The following is a 19790-nucleotide window of genomic DNA, read 5'->3' on the forward strand; positions in this document are numbered from 1 at the left end:
GTCATCATTAAATACTTTAAAATTGTATTTAAAATTTTATTTATATGTTTGAAAAGGAAGAGAGACAGAGAGGTAGAGATTTACCATCTGCTGGTTCATTCCTCAAATGTCTTCAACAGCTGGGGTTAGTCCAGGCTGAAGCCAAGAGCTGGGAACTCAATACATGTCTCACGTGAGTGGCAAGGACTTGAGCCATCACTTGCTGCCTTCCAGAGTCAGCATTATCAGGAAGCTAGAATTGGGAGTAGAGCCAGGACTTGTGACCAAGCATTCCAATATGGGGTGTGGGTGTTCCAAGTGGCATTTTAACAGCTGCGCCAGATGTCTACCCTACAAGTATATATTTTTAAGGTGGACTTTAACATAACTGGTCTCATTTAAGTTTCACAAATGCCCTGCGAGAAAGGCAGGGCAATTATTATTATCTCCCTTTAAAAATGAATAAGCTGAGTATCAGAATTTATTACTTGCTTAAGATAACACAATTATTAAGTAATAGAGAGCAGGTTAGCATATAGGTCTTCTATCTTTCAACATTGTGCTTTTTTAGCATACTATGCTGTTTGCTGAAGAGTAGAAGGTCTAGTAAATGAAAAATGAGACCTAAACTTTATGATAAATATTGTATTTCATCTTTGTCTCAGGCAAGTGAAAGGTCATATAAAGTAAAAATGTAGGTACTTCCAAGTCTCAGGTACATTAAACAAAAAAATAAATGTGCACCAGTCTTTACTATGTGTTTGAGGTCATGTTTCTCTGTATTTTGTGATTTTTTTTGAGGGACTGCATCATTAGAAGTGAAATAGAAATAACATACATATGGCAGATTCAGATATCACTTCTCCTCACATAGTTTTCCTTTTCCTTCACCATTATTCCCCTTAAAATAATTAGCCTTTTGAGATGCAAAGTTAAGAAACAGACAAATCATCAGCAAAAGCTTCCCCATGAATATTGTATTTCAGCTATAAGCAAGTTGTTGTTGCTGTTTTAAGAACAAAGCTTCCATTATAATATACAAAGCACTGTAAACATAGCCTTGATATTCCTGCCAAGATGCCAATAAAAAAGTGAAAAGTAAGAAACAATAATAAATGTAATAATTAACTTTCACTCATAAATGCATATATATAACAAAGTCTCTTACACACAGTTATACATATATAGATAAACATTTGCATATCTTAAAAAAGAATTTATAACGTGGACATTCAAATTTTTCTTCCAAAATCAATTCTAGTTAATATTTTCATCACAGTAACAGGCATGTGAAAAAGTAAACACCTTTTCTTCTTCTTCACATGAATTTGTAATTACTTTTGTTCATATATGAGAGTGTCAGTTGTCTGGGTTCTTAAGGAAGAATTATATGTAGCGTAGGGAGAGAATTCCCTATAGGAACTTAAGCGAACAACAAAAACTCCACTATATTTTGGAGGGTCTGAGCAGGGGGAGAAGAAAATTGGAGACAAACTGGCTTCTGATAGGTTTATCATCCTGTTTCTAGATTCAGCATTTGGAGCTACTTGGCTAAATACTACTTTCTTCTTAGCACTCGTACGTTCTCCTCTGGAATAAATGGCCCTAGTTTTATAGACAGTACAACAAATGGTGAGACTGGAAGTACATTTTATGTAGCTTCTGGGTCATCTCTAGTTCTCATCTGATGGTATGCATGCAAAGGATATGTTAGGATGGTTAAGAACTATTTGCTAATTTTATATCTTATAATTCTAGTTCTTATCCTTTGTAAAGCTTTTATTTGAGAAGGAAAGCCTTGATCTCAGACTCATGTTTTACAGGGCAAAGACACAAATATTCCCAAATTTCTGTTGAATGGTCAAAAAACTGTTTATCATTTAGTTCTTAGTTGTGGACTGATTTTTAAATATTTAGAATACTTTTAAGTACTTGATATTGTGGATGCATAAATGAGATAGATTTATAGGCACAGAGTAAGCATTTGTAAATTACTAATGAAAATTTTATTATCATAAATGATTTGAAAAAAGAAACTTATTTTGAAAACTCTTCATTAGGTTATACTGGAGGATGATTTTATTCTTTACATATTTCTTCTCCTTTTTCTGGCAAGGAGGGCTTCTTCTTGGGTACATAAGTCATGCTGGACAAAGAATGCTTTCTAAATGTAGAGAGCCTTCTTCTAAAGTTCCCCCCTGAAAAGAAATATAGGAGGGGGTCAAAGCAACAATTTGATGCTGCCAGAGACAAGGTTATGACCACTGATTTCTGCATTCTGAGGACAGAATCACAGGATTTCGTTTCATTGTGCAAAAAATGAAGGTGGATGGTGCGTTGAATATGATATGGCATGAAGCTGATTAAAAAGGCAGTTGTAACAATTATGATCATTCCTATAGCCTTTTTACGACTTGAAAAATTTTTCTTCATTGAATTTTTTAGTAAGGTCAGAATGATCATTGTGTAACAAACAATTATAATAACAAAAGGAATGATGAAGCCAATAAATAATGACACATAATGCAAGACAATCACATGTTTTTTAGCTTCATTGTTCTGAGGAGGCTCAAAGCACTTTGTATTGTTTTTCTCATCTTTGTAAGATTTGGCCATTAAAAATGGAGAACTGCTCAAAATTACAAAAATCCAAATTCCAAAACACACAAACCTGGCTTTTTTCTGTGTGACCAAATTAATATTCTGGACTGGGAAAACAATTGCTACACAGCGGAAAAAGCTCATGGCTGTCATGAAGAAGATGCTGCAATAGAGATTGACATACAAGGCATAGGTACTGAGGCGGCACAAAAAGTCACCAAAGAACCAAATTCCTTTGTGAACATAATAGACTACACGGAGAGGCAGTGTGCACACACAAAGTAGATCTGCTATTGCTAAGTTAATCATGTATACTTGGAAGGCTGATTTCTCATGATATGTTTTTATGAGGACATAGAGCACAAAGCTATTTCCAAAGAAGCCCACAACGGAGATCATAGAGTACAAGGTGGAATACACTTGATTACGGAAGTCATCAATAGTGTCATGGCATGTGTTATTACTGGCAGAAGATACTGTCAGATTTCCGGCTTCGTCCATGTTTCTCTAGGAATTTTTTCCTGGAGCCTGTAATATATAATGAAATATAAAAAGACATTTCATGAGTTTCTGCCACACCATAAATTATAGGGAATACTACATTTTGAATTTCATGGAGTCACTCTGTATATTTTTTGACTACAGTAGGAAGCAAGGCTACTGAGGTGATGAGGAGGAATTCAACCACATCTTGTCTCCAGAAGGGTTTGGATCCTCTATCACCCAGAAAACTTTTTTGCCTCCTTTTTCATCCATGTTTGCCTGATGAGCCTCCTCTTAACCTTCGATATCTAGGCAAAAGCCATACTTCCCTGGTACTTTTCCATAATTTTTCACTTTAAATGAGTTTGTTTTTCAATTATAGAAAAGCTTTACAGATAATAGTTTCACATATATGACTTTTCTATCATCTGTTTATCTAATCACCTATTTTAAGACCTTTGAATTCTTCAGAGAATAAAATCTGGATGAAAATGCTTGGTTCTCTTAAGAAGAGGGTCTTGTAGATACGATCTGCAGGGTGCTGTTTACACCTAAGGAAAATAATCTAATTTATTATTAATGAAACTCCCATGTGGGAGGTTCTCAATCTAGGCAGTGGTTGACTTTATTTAGAGAAATCTTAGAAGCTGTATCATTATTTTAATGGTGACAAAAAATTCACAGAGAGGTGAAATCCATTTTTAAAATATATACTGTAATTTGAGGTTTGGAGGAAAGATGTGGTACAAGTACTTAATTTATTTGTTGGGTGAGGAAATTGTAGCTATTTATTTTTATATTCTTCCTAGACTTATACTCAAAACCTTAAGTTATTTCTCCTGTAGTAAGAAGTTGTTACTTGTCTAGCCTAATTCAGCTTTATCAACCAGAGCAGTCAACAAGCTCTGATCATAAAGACCTAGGAATAGATCATGTAGAAGTGGTGATTTGTTTAGTGTTCTTTGAGATGTTCCTCTTATTTATAAAGGTGGAAGCAAGTCATCAATATGTAATATGGCAGACGATATTTGATGAAAATCTGATTTGTTCGCTTTTCACGTGACTCCTGCTCCCTGGTAAGAGAGGGGTTGGAGTTTATAAGGTGGAAAGTCTGCTTTAGCATGCAAGAACTGCCAGCAGTAGAGTGGAATGATCTTGTTCCTGTACCATGGATATAGAAACAGCTATGGCAGTGGTTGCAGGTGAGATATGACTTTTCTGGTTTACAGCTGCTAATAATTACATTTGTTGTTGAGGATGTGTTATCTATGAGTCTAGTTATCCCAGTTGTTTCATTTTTTCTTTCATTTAATAAGTTTATTATTATTATTATTTTTACCAAGAACTGTTGGTATAATATTTAAAAAACTGAAAAGGAATAGTTCTGAGGCCACAGAGAAAAATGAGACCACTATTCTTAACCTCTGCATTATTTCTAGTTACCTGCCTCTTTCACTATTGTTTCTGTGAACTCAGATGCAGTTGTGGAAGGAAGGAACACTGTCTAAAGTTAGTCCAGTCTTTTTTGTTAGTCCTTTATTGGGTGTTTTCTCCAAATTGGGCAATATTATTCTGCAAGGCACTAGATGGTGCTGTTGAGATTTTTGATATGGACCTTTCTTTTTCCAGCTTTATTGAGGTACAGATGACAAAAGTTGCATGTACTTGATGTGCAGGCACAATGTGATGTACAACATGATGGCTTGACATACATAGACATTGTGAAATGATAATGATTAACCCAATCACTTTACAATGTGATGATTATTTAGGTGTACATTGTGAAATGAGTATCACAGTCAAATTAATTAACACATCTATCATCTCACATATTTACCATTTTTGATGTGTGGTGAGAACGGTTAAGATCTAGTTCCATAGCTAATTTCAAGTATACAATAAATTGTTATTAACTATAGTCAGAACGTATTCATCTTATTATTCATCTTATAACTGAAGTTTCACATCATTTGAACATCTCTCAAGCCCCTGGAAACCATCCTTTCATCTTCTGCTTCATATTAATTTTCAAAGAACCACACGTGAAAGGCATTAGATAATTACTAACAGCTCTTCCTACCAGCATCAGCCCTCAATCTGTCTTGTGACAAACTCCAGAATAACTTTCCGCACATTAATTGTAGCTTCAGATTATGTCATGTAGTAGCTTTAAAACCTTCATCACATGACTACATCAACTTTGTATGATTATTAAAATGAAGCTGAATTCATTAGAATTTGGCATTTCCTTCAGAGTGAAAGACATTTTAGTAGTTGCTTATCTACCTGGATTTCCACTTTGACTTTATTTTAGATTTCTGTGTATATGTACCAGCTTGGCAATCATCTAAGAAGAGGATTTTCTTTGTTCTATCCCTTTTCAATAAAAGGACCAGATAGGGTATCCAGTCAGCCTTATTGGAAAAAAAAATGTTTTGTTGTCTCCTCTTTTAAAAATATATTATACTGTTTTTATTATGCTATTATAAAAGCCATCTATAAACTCATAATCTAGAGAAAGCTAAGTACTGATAACATTCTGGTGCTTGGAATCAGGAGTGCGGGAGTGACTCAAACCCAGACACTGTATGGCATGGGGCTGCTGCAAGGGCCTACTTAACCCCTGTGCCAAATGCCTTGCCCCAAAGATGCACTTCTGACAAGGGGCCCCGCCCTCGCACAGCTGTGGTGTTGTGTCTGAGGCGCCCCTACCAGAGGCCAGAATCTGCTGACCACCCGGCTCCCTGCAGCCTGCCTGGGCTCGCTCACTCCGCTTCCCTCACAGCCGTGGTCTCACTGCTATCCTCCTCTCCTGGAGCTGATAGATCGGGCCTGGGGAGCTCAGATGCAGGCCTGCTCTGCCTGTTCGAAAGCTAGAGTGCTTTGCTACCAGACCTGAGCCACACGCGGCCGACCCTGGAGGCGCCAAGGGACTCGGCGGGAAGGGCACTGCTATGACGAAGTGGGAGGAACTGAACGCGGGAGAGTAACTTGGTGAGGCTGAGGCAAGAGACAACTCCTCCACCAGAATTCGGCAAGACACACTGGTGGGAAAACCATTTCATGGACTCGATCGTGTCAAGATTGATTCAAATTCAATGAAGAACGTCCTGAAGACTGTTACTAGACCCACGAGGGACTCACAGAGAGATGCCGTGTCAAAGCTGGCAAGGGCGCTGGCACTGTGGCGTAGCAGGTAAAGCCACTGCCTGCAATGCTGGATCCCACGTGGGCGCCGGTTCCAGTCCCGGCTGCTCCACCTCCAATCCAGCTCCCTGCTAATGTGCACAGTATTCGGGGCCCTTCCAGCTATGTGGGAGACCCGGTTGGAGTTCCAGGCTCTTGGCTTCAGCCTGGCACATCCCTGAGTGTTGGCCACATTTGGGGAGTGAACTAGCAGATGGAAGATCTCTCTCTCTCTCTCTTTCTCTCTCTCCCTCCTACCCTCCTTCTCTTTCTAACTCTGCCTTTCAAATAATAAAATAAATAATCTTAAAATAGGAAGCCAGCAGGAAGAATGCATCTACCTTTAGCTCATTACCACCTTCACAGCAGTTCATTTCCAGTCCTCTGTACAGGGGGAACCCCTGGGCGTCCCCCATGCCCACTCCAGGGAGTCCCTGACTTTCCTGGGTTCACCCCACTACACGTGCACACTTGGGGTACAGACAGCACATGATGGCTTCCAGCATGTTGAAGAGGTCTGGTCCAAGGCTTAGTGAATTTCTGGAATGCAGACTTGGGGCATCACTCGGTCCATGGGTTTTCCCAGTGACTCTAAATGGTGGAAGCCTGGACTCCGTCGGCACACTGGCTGTGTTGGTGTCACCTACTGGGTTTCTACTTGAGATTATTTTTTATCCAGAATTCTGCTGGGGTTAAGACCAGAAGGGAAAGAAGGTAAAAATGAGGAAACCTGGAGAGCTACTTATTCAGTCCCTCCCCTTGGTTAAAACTAAATCTCTGGTCCAAGCCCTTTCTGTCTCCCAGCCTCTTACCACAGAGGCTGCAAAAGCCAAAGCCTCCCTTGAACTTGCCCAAGTTCACCCGGGCAGCTGTGGCAGAGCCTGCGCAGAATGTGGGCCTGGTGACTGCCTGTCTCACACTAGGCTCCAAGGTACAGGACACTCAGGGCTTTGTGCTCCCTCTGCCCCAGTTTCACTCTCTGAATAGATTCAAGGCCACTCATAGAATCATTACTAACATTTATCGAGCCTTTCTTATGTACAGGGGCTGTGCTGAGTTTGTATTTGCTTTCATTGCCACTACTCTATAAGGTAAGGCCACAATATTGCTTCCATGGCATAGATGGGGAGACTTAGATCAGACTAAATCCACCCAGCCAGAAATTGGAGAAGACAGGGTTTGAACCAGGTGCACCTGACTCCAGATCCCCTGCTCTCTCTTTTCCAGTCTCCACAGCCTCTGCCAGTGGCTACCTTTCCTTCCCTGGCTGTACCACTCAGCAGCCCCGGCAGAGGTCCGCCCAGGACCCTTTTTTTTTTTTAAGATTTTATTTATTTACTTGAGAGGTAGAGTTACAGACACAGAGGGGGGTCTTCCATCTGCTGGTTCACTCCCTAAATGGCTGCAATAGCCAGAGCTGGGCTGATCTGAAGCCGGGAGCCGGGAGCTTCTTCCGGGTCTCCCACGTGGGTACAGGGACTCAAGCACTTGGGCCATTTTCTATTGCTTTCTCAGGCCATAACAGAGAGCTGGATCGGAGGAGGAGCAGCCGGGACGGAAACCGGCACCCATGTGGGAGGCTGGCGCCGCGGGCAGAGGCTTAACCTACTATGCCAGAGTGCCTGCCCTGATAAAATATTTTGGACTTAGAAATTGCACACCGATTAATGTAGCCTACAGAAATCTGCCCATAAGGTGCAGGTGTTGGGCCCAGTGGCCTGCAGCAGCAGAAACAGCAGTGGTTCCAGAAGGTGTTCTAACTCCCATCTGATGTGTAATTGAGAAACTGCCGATCCTCCATCAGCATCAAACAGTTACTGCTGCTGCTCATTCTTGGTGATGGCTGCAGAGGAAGTGGCCGGCATGGGGGCCGGTTGGGTGTGCTGGGTGGTTAAAGTGCTCCCAAGCGCCCCTGCCACACACACACAGGCACTGAATGTGCCACGTCACCCTGGAGAGGCTGAGTGGCAAGGTGTTGCCGGGATCTGGGTAATATGACTGGGTCCCCGGGGTGGCGCTGCTTCCTGTGTGGCCGGCTGGGGGTGGGGGCGTGGCTTCATCGTGAGTGGGTGTGATGTAGCCCAGGCCTCTCATCCGGGAGACCAGATTGAAACTCGAATTGCTGCCTGCCTTCTGCACTTCAGCTACTTCCTCAGCACTTTGTAAAGCTCAAGTTCAAAGTCCTGAATGAAAGACCAGATGATGAATCTGACCTAGCTAGGACACAAAGCTTTAATTATGGTGCTTGCAACACAATCGTGACAAATGTGTGCTTCCCTGTGTTTCCTCGGGATTCTGGTTGCTTCCGGGTGCCTGTTTACAAAAGTGTTTTTGAAAACTGCAAAACTGGAGGTCTGAGCAGGCAGCCTGGCAGAGGTAGGAGGGCGGGCGGGCAGGGAAGAGACTTGATCCATCTATTGGACATAGACCCCAATAAAGACAGCTATGGGGAAAAAAAAACATTCTGGTGCTTATCTTTGCCATGTGTATATTATGTGTGTACATGTAAATATCTCTATGTGTTTTTATCTAATTTTCATCATGCTGTATTTACCATTTTGTAATCTGGTTTTTAATTCTTTTTAAAAAATATTTATTTATTTATTTGAAAGACAGAGTTACAGGGAGGCAGAACAAGAGAGAGAGAGAGAGAGAGAGAGAGAGAGAGAGAGAGAGAGAGAGAAAGTCTTCCATCTACTGGTTCACTCCCCAAATAGCCACAAGGGCCAGAGCTGAGCCGATCTGAGCCAGGAGCCAGGAGCTTCTTATGGGTCTCCCATGTGGGTACAGGGGTCCAAGAACTTGAGCTATCTTCTACTGCTTTCCCAGACCACAGCAGAGAGCTGGATCAGAAGTGGAGCAGCTAGGACAAGAACCGGCACCCAAATGGGAGGCTGGCACTGTAGGTAGCAGCTTTACTCGCTACACCACAGTGCCAGCCCCTGTTTTTTTACTTCTTTATTTATAATATTTCATAAATTTTTCTCATGTTGTTAAATATTCCTCTCCACCCACCCCCTGCCAGAAAAAAACCTTCAATGATTCCTGAGTGCCTTTGGGATAAAATATGGACTTCTTGGTGTGATCTTTAAACCTTAAGGCTCCCTACAGTTAGGCTGCAATTTATCTTTCACTTCTCTTCTTTGCAAACACTGTAGTTAAAGGAAACAACTGTTTTACTATACCAGACACATGTGCCAGAAGTTTTATTACCTTGTTATCTTTTTCTCATGATATTTCTTCTACAAGAAATGTGCTTTCCTCCATCTACACGTATGCAATAACACCTTTCAGCCCAAATTACATCTTCTTGATTAAGCTTTCTCCTACCCTACATTCAAAGCAATTTCTTTGTTGAATTTCTAGGGGACTTTAATCCTATTTTGGAAATCAAGTATTTGTACAAATGTGTTATGTTCCCTCCTTGATGATCTGATTGATATATAAGAAAGTATCCCATAGAGGGCCACATAAATGCTCAATGACTGTTCAGTGAATAAGTAAATGAATGACAGAGCAAGTTGGGCTTTGGAAGGTATCATTTATCATGTAAATCCTTTTGGAATCATCCCATTCCAATATAATTTAAAATCTTTCCAGTCTCAGAGCCTGAAGTTACTGTGAAGTTGCTTTCTAAAGTACTAAGGAAAGTATTAAATCTGTAAGGTTAAAAAACACTCATATTGTTGACAAAGTAATCATTTATTTGTCTGGTACATGTTATAAAGAAACTTGAAATTCTCAGATTTTTGAATTAAAGATGCCAAACAAAATTGGTAAGTAACAATAAAACAAACAAAGAAACAGATGATCTCTGTCCCATTTCTAAACTTCCCAGCCTTTATAGAAGACCAAGATAAGCTTTTCTATAAATTCTGATATTTAAATTCAAATGTTTATTTACAACGAAATCAAATCAGTGACTTATAGTAGGCCATAAAAAGAATATTGTAAAACTTTCTAACCAGAAATGAATTCTAGAGGAGTTTAGATCATTTAGTACAAGCCATTCATTTCATCAATGATGGCTTTACTTGTCTGAAACAGTATTTAATTCATTAATATAGGATTTATTGTGATCCTCCAATAATATGACTGCAACTAGATGGGTACAGAAAGTTCCTTTGGAAAGCTATGATCCCTAAAAACTCATCTCTGCAGTTAAGCAGCTTGTCGTCTGGTGGGAGAGAGGAGTGATAACTCAAGGAGTGGAGAGGTTACAATATTCATACAGTATAGTGAAAACTATCTTAGTGCAAAACAAGTGGGTCACTAATTGATCAATAAAAGGTTAAAATAGGGGCAGGTGCAGTGGCTCAATTGGTTAATCCTCCACCTGTGGCGTCGGCATCCCATATGGGCGCCAGGTTCTAGTCCTGGTTGCTCCTCTTTCAGTCCAGCTCTCTGCTGTGGCCTGGGAAGGCAGTGGAGGATGGCTCAAGTGTTTGGGCCCCTGCACCCTCATGGGAGACCAGGAGGAAGCACTTGGCTCCTGGCTTTGGATCTGTGTAGCTCTAGCCGTAGTGGCCATTTTGGGAGTGAACCAACAGAAGGAAGTCCTTTCTGTCTCTCTTTCTCTCGCTGTCTAACTGTAGCTGTCAAATAAAAAAAGGTAGCAATAAACATAAATTAAGTTGATTTAATTTTACTTCAGGTGATGGAGTAACTTTGTTAAAGTAGTTGCAAGTTGAAAATATAAGGTTCATCTTGAAAATGGAGCCATACCTCTTTGTGGCACTGAAGTACTCTTCAAAAATGTTCCTTATGATGGTTAATGCTCCTTATGCTGTAATATTAGAGGAAGCCCAAACTGAAATCAAAAGATTGAAAAGGAAGTTAGCAAACTGAATAGAAATTCAGAGGGTCATGGGAACTTCTCTGTCTTAAAGAGTGATCCAGAGTGTGTGATGGGGCATCAAAGCTTTACTGAGAGATTCTACACCTCCTTCTTTTCCATCCAACCTTTTATACATTTCAAGGGAGAAACTTGGGATAAAGGCCATGGCTAGTTCAAGTATTTACTGCTGTATCTAAAGATGAATACAGCATTGTAAAGCATCCCTATTTTATGAAACCATAGTATTTCCCCTATTTTACCTTCTAAGAAGCTTGTTATAAAATTCAAAGGAGAAATAATTTGGAAGTTCATATTCAAGGATATAGTTTGCTAAGAATAAGAATTAGAACATTAAAAATACCAAGTATCTTTGTGTGGATGGTTTTGGAACAGTTTTTCTTGAAGGATTCATGACTTAAAAGATTATGAACTAGGGGGTCAGTGGCATAGCAGATTAAGGCATTGCCTACAATGCTGGCATCCCATATGGCCACTGGTTTGTGTCCTGGATGATGTATTTCTGACACAGCTCCCTGCTAATGGCCTGGGAAAGCAGTGAAGAAAAGTGGAGATCCAGCAGCGGAGAAAGCAGTGGGAAAGCTAATGGCCCAAGTCCTTGTGTTCCTTTGTGTATGTGTATATAATATTGTTTTTGTTTTTAAATTTTTATTTATTATTTGAGATGGACAGAGTGAGAGTGAGAGAGCAACAGGGCAAGTGAGCGAGTGAGAGAGATCCTCCTCACTGGTTTGTTTTGCCAAATGACTGCAATAGTCAGACCTGGATGAGGGTCAAAGCCAGGAGCCAGAATTGCAATGCAGGTCATCCATATGGGAGATAGGAACTCAATTATGTGTGCCACACTCCTGTCTCCCAGGGTCTGCATTGGCAGAAAACTAGATTCAAGAGTTAGAGCTGAGATTTGAATCCAGTCATTTGATGTGGAATGTGGGTGTCTTAACTGTTAAACTAAATGCCAGCTTCCCATATTGCACATTCTTTTCTCTCTGCCTCTGCCTCTCTGTAACTCTGCCTTTCAAATAAATAAATAAATCTTTAAATAAAGTAAAAAAACCTTTTTTATTTAAAGATTTATTTATTGGCCGGCGCCGCGGCTCAATAGGCTAATCCTCTGCCTTGCGGCGCCGGCACCCTGGGTTCTAGTCCCGGTTGGGGCACCGATCCTGTCCCAGTTGCCCCTCTTCCAGGCCAGCTCTCTGCTGTGGCCAGGGTGTGCAGTGGAGGATGGTCCAAGTGCTTGGGCCCTGCACCCCATGGGAGACCAGGAGAAGCACCTGGCTCCTGCCATCGGATCAGTGCGGTGCGCCGGCAGCAGCGCGCCTACCGCGGCGGCCATTAGAGGGTGAACCAACGGCAAAGGAAAACCTTTCTCTCTATCTCTCTCTCTCACTGTCCACTCTGCCTGTCAAAAACACACACACACACACACACAAAAGATTTATTTATTTACTTGAAAGGCAGAGAGAGAGAGAGAGAGAGAGAGAGAGAGAGAGAGAGAGAGAGAGAGATCTTCCATCCATTGGTTCATTCCCCAAATGGCCACAATGACCAGGCTGCAGCCAGGAGCCTGGAATGCCATCTGGGTCTCTCACATGGATGGCAGGAGAGCAAGGAATTGGGCCGTCTTCTGCTGCTTTCCCAGATGCATTAGCAGAGAGCTGAATTGGAAGTGGAGCAGCTGGGACACAAACTGGCACCCATATGGGATGCTGGCACCACAGGTGGCTGCTTAACCTGCTGTGCTACAATGCTGGCCCCGAATTGATTTTTGTATAGGATTAGAGGTAGAGATCTAGCTTCATTCTTCCACATATGGATATCCAGTTTTCATAATATTACTTAGTGAAGAAATTCTCTTTCTTTAATGTATGTTTGTCATGCTTTTGTTGAGAGTTAGTTAGCTGTAGGTGCAAAAATTTATTTCTGAGTTCTCTATTCCATTCCATTGGTCTGTGACAATTGTATGCTGGTACTATGCGGTCTTTTTTTTAAAATTAAAAAAAATTGTTTATTTTTATGCATTTCATAAATACAACTTTAGGAACATAGTAATTCTTCCCCCTGTACCTGCCCTCCTCCTCCTCCTCCCCCTCCCTCTCCCATTCCCAGTCCTGTTTTTACTAAGATCTATTTTCTTCTAACCTTATACACAGAAGATTAACTCTGTTCTAGGTAAAGAGTTCAGCACTTTGCATGAGGAAAAAAAGGAAAAAGAAACAAAACTAAAAACAAAAAACTTAAAAAAAGCCAAGAACAAAATCTGTTCCTCAGCAGTCCAGACAAGGGTTGTTGAAAGTCATTGCATCTTGATGGTAATTTTGCTTTTTTTTTTTTTAAGAAACTTTATTAGCTTTAAAGAAGAACCCAAGAATGATGCATCTTTTATGAGCATTTAGACATAACTATAATTTATGTAACATAACAATACCATCCACTTAATACACCAAAATGAAGTAATTCTTTGAGAACAAGTTTTACTATTAAGTCTCATAATTCCGACCCTTTGAGGACAGAGGTCCTGCATGGGAAGTTAGTGCACAGTGACTCCTGTTGTTTATTTAACAATTAATACTCTTATGTATTATATCAGTGATCACCCAAGGCTCTTGACATGAGCTGCCTAAGCTATAGAAGTCTTTTGAATCCACAAACTCGTCAGTATTTGGACAAGGCCATAGGCAAAGTGGAAGCTCTCTCCTCCCTTCAGAGGGAGGTACATATTTCTCTTTTTAAAATTTATTTGACAAGGTGAGTTTACAGGCAGTGAGAGAGAGAGAGAAAGAAAGGTCTTCCTTACATTGGTTCACCTCCCAAATGGCCGCAACGGCCGGAGCTATGCTGATCCAAAGCCAGGAGCCAAGAGTTTCTTCCTGGTCTCCCATGTGGGTGCAGGGCCCAAGCACTTGGGCCATCCTCCACTGCTGTCCCAGGCCACAGAAGAGAGCTGGACTGGAAGACGAGAACTGGGACTATAACCAGTTGCCCATATGGGATGCTGGCACCGCAGGCAGAAGATTAACCTAGTGTGCCATGGCACTGGCCCCAGTGCATCCTTCTTTGTTGGTCATTTCTTTCCACTGGGGTCTCGCCCACAGAGGTCTTTCATGTAGAACATTTTTGCCACAATATCTTGGCTTTCCATGCTTGAATTATACTCCCCTGGGCTTTTCAGCCAAACCAGAATGTCTTAAGGGTTGATTCTGAGGTCAGAGTTCTGCTTAAGGTGATTGTTATTCTATGAATCTGCTGTATGGACTACTTCCCATGTTGGAGCATTCACTCCTTTTAAATTCTATTATTACTACCAAACACTTATTCCTATTTATATGATTGATAAAACACTTGATCCTATTTATATTATCACTTTAACACTTAATCCTATCCATATCATCTATATAACACTTAGAATTATGCTGTCTTGTTTACTATAGCTTTGTATGTATTGAGATCAGTTATTGTGGTGCCTTCTGCTTTCTTCTTTTATTAAAACTTCCTTTTACCATTTGACATCTTCTTGGTTATATAGGAATTTAAGAATTTATTTTCCATTTCTGTGAAGAGTGACATTGTTATTTTAATAGGAATTTCATTGAAGTTGTAAATTGCTTTGGGTAGTATGGACATTTTAACAATATTAATTCTTCCAATGCATGAACGTGGACATCCTTCCTTCTTTGTATACCTCCTTCAGTTTCAGTTTCTTTCTTTTTTTAAGATTTATTTATTTATTTGAAAGGCAGAGTTACAGAGATGCAGAGGCAGAGGCGGGGGGGTGGAGAGAGAGAGAGAGAGAGAGAGAGAGAGAGAGAGAGAGAGAGACAAAGATATTTTCTATTTGCCGGTTCACTCCCCAAATGGTCACAACAGCTGTAGCTAGGCTGATCCGAAGCCAGGAGCCAGGAGCTTCTTCTGGGTCTCTGACAAGGGTGCAGGAGCCTAAGGACTTGGGCCATCCTCTACTGCTTCCCCAGGCCATAGCAGAGAGCTGGATTGGAAATGGAGCAGCCGAGATTCGAACTGGCACCCATATGGGATGCCAGCACTGTAGGTGGCAGTTTTACCTGATATGCCACAGCACCAGCCCCTCTTCAGTTTCTTAAGTGTTTTGTAATTTTCTTTGTGAGGTCTTTCATTTCCTTGGTAGAATTTTTTGGTAGATATTTTAAATGGAATGACTTCATGATTTCTTTAACAAGTTTGTCATTGGTGTTTAAACATGCTCCTGGCTTTTTTTTATTATTTAATTGGTATCTTGCAACTTTACTAAATCTGTTTGGCAGTTCTTAGGTCTTTTGGTATAGTCTTTAGGTTTTCCTACATACAGAGTCATGTAATCTGCAAACATGGTTAATTTGACTTCTCTTTCTATTTGTATGCCTTTTCTTACTCTTGTATAATTGCTCTAGGACTTTTATTACTGTATTGTATTAAGGTCATGAAAAGAGGCATCCTTATCTTGCTCTAGATCTTAAAGGGATTCTGCTGTTTTGCACTAAATATGATGTTGGATTGTTTTTTACCACATATAGCCTTTATTATTTTGAAGTATATTTCTTCTATATCTGATTTGTTCAGAAGTTTTATTGTGAAAGTAATTTTATCCAGTGCTTTTCTGCATCTGTTGAGATGGTCACATTATTTTTCCTTTTCATTCTGTAGATGTGATATATATGCTTTTGAATTGCATATGTTGAACCATCCTTTAATCCTTAGGATAAGTCCCACTTGATCATAGTATCTCATCTTCTTGATGTATTGTTGAATTTGAGTTGCTAGTATTTTTTTTTTAATTTGACAGAATTACAGACAGTGAGAGAGAGAGAGAGAGACAGAGAGAAAGGTCTTCCTTCCGTTGGTTCACTCCCAAAATGGCCGCTATGGCCGGAGCTACGCCAATCCGAAGCCAGGAGCCAGGTGCTTCCTCCTGGTCTCCCATGAGGGTGCAGGGGCCCAAGCACTTGGGCCATCCTCCACTGCCTTCCTGGGCCACAGCAGAGAGCTGGACTGGAAGAGGTGCAACTGGGACTAGAACCTGGCGCCCATATGGGATCCGGCACCACAGGCGGATGATTTACCAAGTGAGCCAGTGCACCTGCCCGAGTTGCTAGTATTTTGTTGGGAATTTTTGCATTTATGTTCATCAGGGATATTGATCTCTATTTTTCTTTTTCTGCTGTGTTGTTCTCTGGTTTTTGTATCAGGGTAATGATGACTTCCAATGAATTTGGAAGATTTCCCTCCCTTCCAAGTCTTTGGAATAGTTTAAGAATTGGTATTAGTTCTTTAAATGTGTAGTAGAATTTACCAATGAATCAATTTCTTTATGGGTTATTCTTTGTTGGGAGACTTTTTATTACTGACTCAATCTCATTACTCATTGTTGATCTGTTTAAGCTTTTTTTTATCTTCATGCTTAAACTTTGATAAGTTATATGTGTCCCGGAATTTATCCATTCATTTTAGGCCTTCCAATTTGTTGCTTTTAAAATTATTTTGTTTTTTCTTTCCTTTACACTACTGCAGTATTTTGTTTGTACTTTTTTTGACAAGTTTTATTTATCACTTTGTCGTGGTCATCTCTGTGGTTGTTCAACTTAAACTTCAACATATATTCCCACCCCACTTCACCAGACTGAAGGGCAATAAACAAGTCCTATTCTTTTTGTTTTTCCTGCTGTACATATTACAGTGCATTTTAAAGATTGTAAATCAATTTTGAATAACCCATTTTCTTTATCATGTTGGTGATGTTTTATCCAAATTAGAGGGAATAATTGCATGAAAAAATATGAGCATGATAGAAAATTTGTAGAACTAGTAGGCAGAAGGTTTGGATCATATCATAGGCTCTGATGGATGATTAATATTTCTTGGGCAAATCAATTCCCTTCTGTGAGATCTTCATTGTTTTGTAATACAAGATATTTGAATCTGAGGAAAAATTTCAATTCTTCTTTTAATATATCAGCTGTATTCAGGATATAGGCTTGACCAGGCCCTCTGAAGGCAATACAGTAGTTCTAGATCTGACAGTAGTTTATAAGCTAAGTGATAACTTTGTGATTTAAAGTTGCCCCATTTGTCAGTGTTCACAAGTCCTTTTTTGTGGTACCCCTTTTGTTTTACAAGTCATGGCATCTCTTGTTCTATCAGAAGAACCAACATTCTTTAGGTCTTTTAAGAGACAAACTCCTAAAGTCATCTTTCTTAGTTTTTAATCTTCTCTTTTATGAGGTGCCTATCCTGCTTGATCATACGGCTTCAGGATTCCAGGACTAGTGATCCATCCATCCATATCTTAACTGATGCCTACAATCTACACTGTAAAGTTTTAACAGGCTTTGATCCCTAGGAAAGTATATCTCTTCGCTAATGTGGACCATTTTGGTTCTTTGGGACCTTAATAACCCAAACAAATAAGTTCCTTTTCCTGACACACACACACACACACACAGGAGAGAGAGAGATCGATCTTCCATCTTCTGATTCACTCCTCAAATAGCCACAAGAGCTGGAATTGGGCCAAGCCAAAGCTGTGACCCTGGAACTCCATTCAGGTCTTCCACATGAGTGGCAGGGACCCAGATATTGAGCCATCATCTACTGCTTCCCTAGGCTAAACATTAGCAGGAAGTTGGATCAGAAGCACAGGAGCCAAGACTCAAACTATTCACTACAATATGGGATACAGGCATCCCAAGAGGTCACTTAACTTCTGAGCTAAATGCCCATTCCATACTGTAAATTTATCAGCATAATATCAAACACTTCTCTAAGATGTATTTAATTCTTTGAAAAATTCTAGCTGGGCTACCTGGGCACTCTTTAGAATAAGAAATGAAAGGACAAAGAGTGATTTATCAGTGTCCTAGTGTTTAGGCCTTTATAAAGATTTGAGACCAAACATGATCATAGACTGAGTCATATGAAAAAATAAAAGTTATATTTACACACAACTGTAAGATGAACCAAGGCACTGTAAACAAGTCAGTAAAAGGAAGTATATGTTAGGATAATAAAAACAATTCTCAAACATAGCTTCTTAGTAGAACGAAGCTACCAGTAGTCACTATAGAACTCTCTGGGATTGAATGACTTAGTTTTACAAAATGTTAACCCTGAAAATATGTTTAGAGAACATATGCTCAAACCCACTCCCTCATGACCCAGAAAGATAAAATGATTGCTGAAAGTAATGTACAGCAGCAGAACCAGGATGCCTGACTCATAGTTCAGTGCTATTTTCACTACACCAGTATTTAAGTTTCAGATTCCACAGGGCCTTTCAATAAACACTGACCTATGAGAAATTTGTATACTTGTCCAAATCATAGCAGTTGAATAAAGTGATGTATAGAGGACTGCACAAATGCCTAAGATTGATCCACTTCTTTGTTAGCTTTTTTATTATAACCTGGGAATACTTTTCACTCAATATTAGAAATGGCAATTTTCTTTTAAACTTCCATCTTTCTCTTCTGTTCAATCTATTCTTATCACTTATGCAGATTTAATTTTCTTAAAGCACAGTTCTAATCATATCATTTCCCTCTCAAAAGTCTCCAGTGACCTATTAATTGAACTCAGACAACTATTCAAGACTGTAATAATATTCCATCCTAACTTTATAGACTCACCTCTCCATTGTTTGCTATAAAATATGACTCCATGATTAGCTCCATCCCTCCTTTGGTTTCTTTTCCTTTGCCCAGGTCATGTTTCCATCTATGAAATGCCCTTTATTGTCATCATTACCAGATGTAATTTTAACCACCTGTAAGACAATGTCATATTACCTCCTACATAAAAACATTACTGTCCTATGTTCTACTGTGATACACTAGTTACATTAAGGGAACCTCTTTTTTTAAGTTTTATTTATTTGAAAGCCAAGTTACAGAGAGAGAAAGGGAGAAACAGAGAGGTATCTTCCATTTGTTGGTTTATTCCCCAAATGGCCACAATGGCCAGAGCTGGGCAAGACCAAAGACAGGAGACAGGAGTTTCTATTGGGTCTCCTATGTGGGTGCAGGGACTCGAGGATTTGGCCATTTTCTGATGCTTTTCTACACACATTAGCAGGAAGTTGGATTGGAAGTGGAGCAGCCAGGACTCAAACCGGTGCCCATATAGGATGGCGACATTGCAAGTAGTAGCTTTACCTGCTATGCTACAATGCCGGTCCCAAGGGAACATTTTTTTTTTTTTGGACAGGCAGAGTTAGACAGTGAGAGAGAGAGAGAGACAGAGACAGAGAGAGACAGAGAGAAAGGTCTTCCCTTTTCCGCCGATTCACCCCCAAGTGGCCGCTATGGCCGGTACGTTCTGGCTGGCATGCTGCGCCGATATCCGAAGCCAGGAGCCAGGTGCTTCTCCTGGTCTCCCATGCGGGTGCAGGGCCCAAGGACTTGGGCCATCCTCCACTGCACTCCTGGGCCATAGCAGAGAGCTGGACTGGAAGAGAAGCAACCGGGACAGAATCCAGCGCCCTGATCGGGACTGGAACCTGGGATGCTGGCGCCGCAGGCGGAGGATTAGCCTAGTGAGCCATGGCACCGGCCCCAAGGGAACCTCTTAGCATGTCATTTCTGTTCTATGTCTTTGGAAAACAAGACCAAGCCCTGCTTAGATAACATTATATATATTTTTAATATATATTTTTATCATTTTATACAAATTTTTT

General features: G+C 40.4%; 1 protein-coding gene across 1 annotated transcript in view; it reads right to left on the reverse strand.

Annotated features, from left to right (window-relative positions):
* Positions 1-683: 683 nt before the first annotated feature.
* Positions 684-19790, reverse strand: part of CYSLTR1 (cysteinyl leukotriene receptor 1) — a 45476-nt gene continuing 26369 nt past the window's right edge. The window contains exons 2-3 of the mRNA XM_062183396.1: positions 10975-11059; positions 684-3108 (exon numbers count right to left, since the gene is read on the reverse strand). Of these exons, the coding sequence (XP_062039380.1) occupies positions 2059-3081 (1023 nt within the window). The 5' untranslated portion in view covers positions 3082-3108; positions 10975-11059 and the 3' untranslated portion in view covers positions 684-2058. The remainder of the gene's footprint in view (positions 3109-10974; positions 11060-19790) is intronic.

The sequence above is a fragment of the Lepus europaeus genome, chromosome X (genome assembly GCF_033115175.1).
Source record: "Lepus europaeus isolate LE1 chromosome X, mLepTim1.pri, whole genome shotgun sequence".
Lineage (NCBI taxonomy): Eukaryota > Metazoa > Chordata > Mammalia > Lagomorpha > Leporidae > Lepus > Lepus europaeus.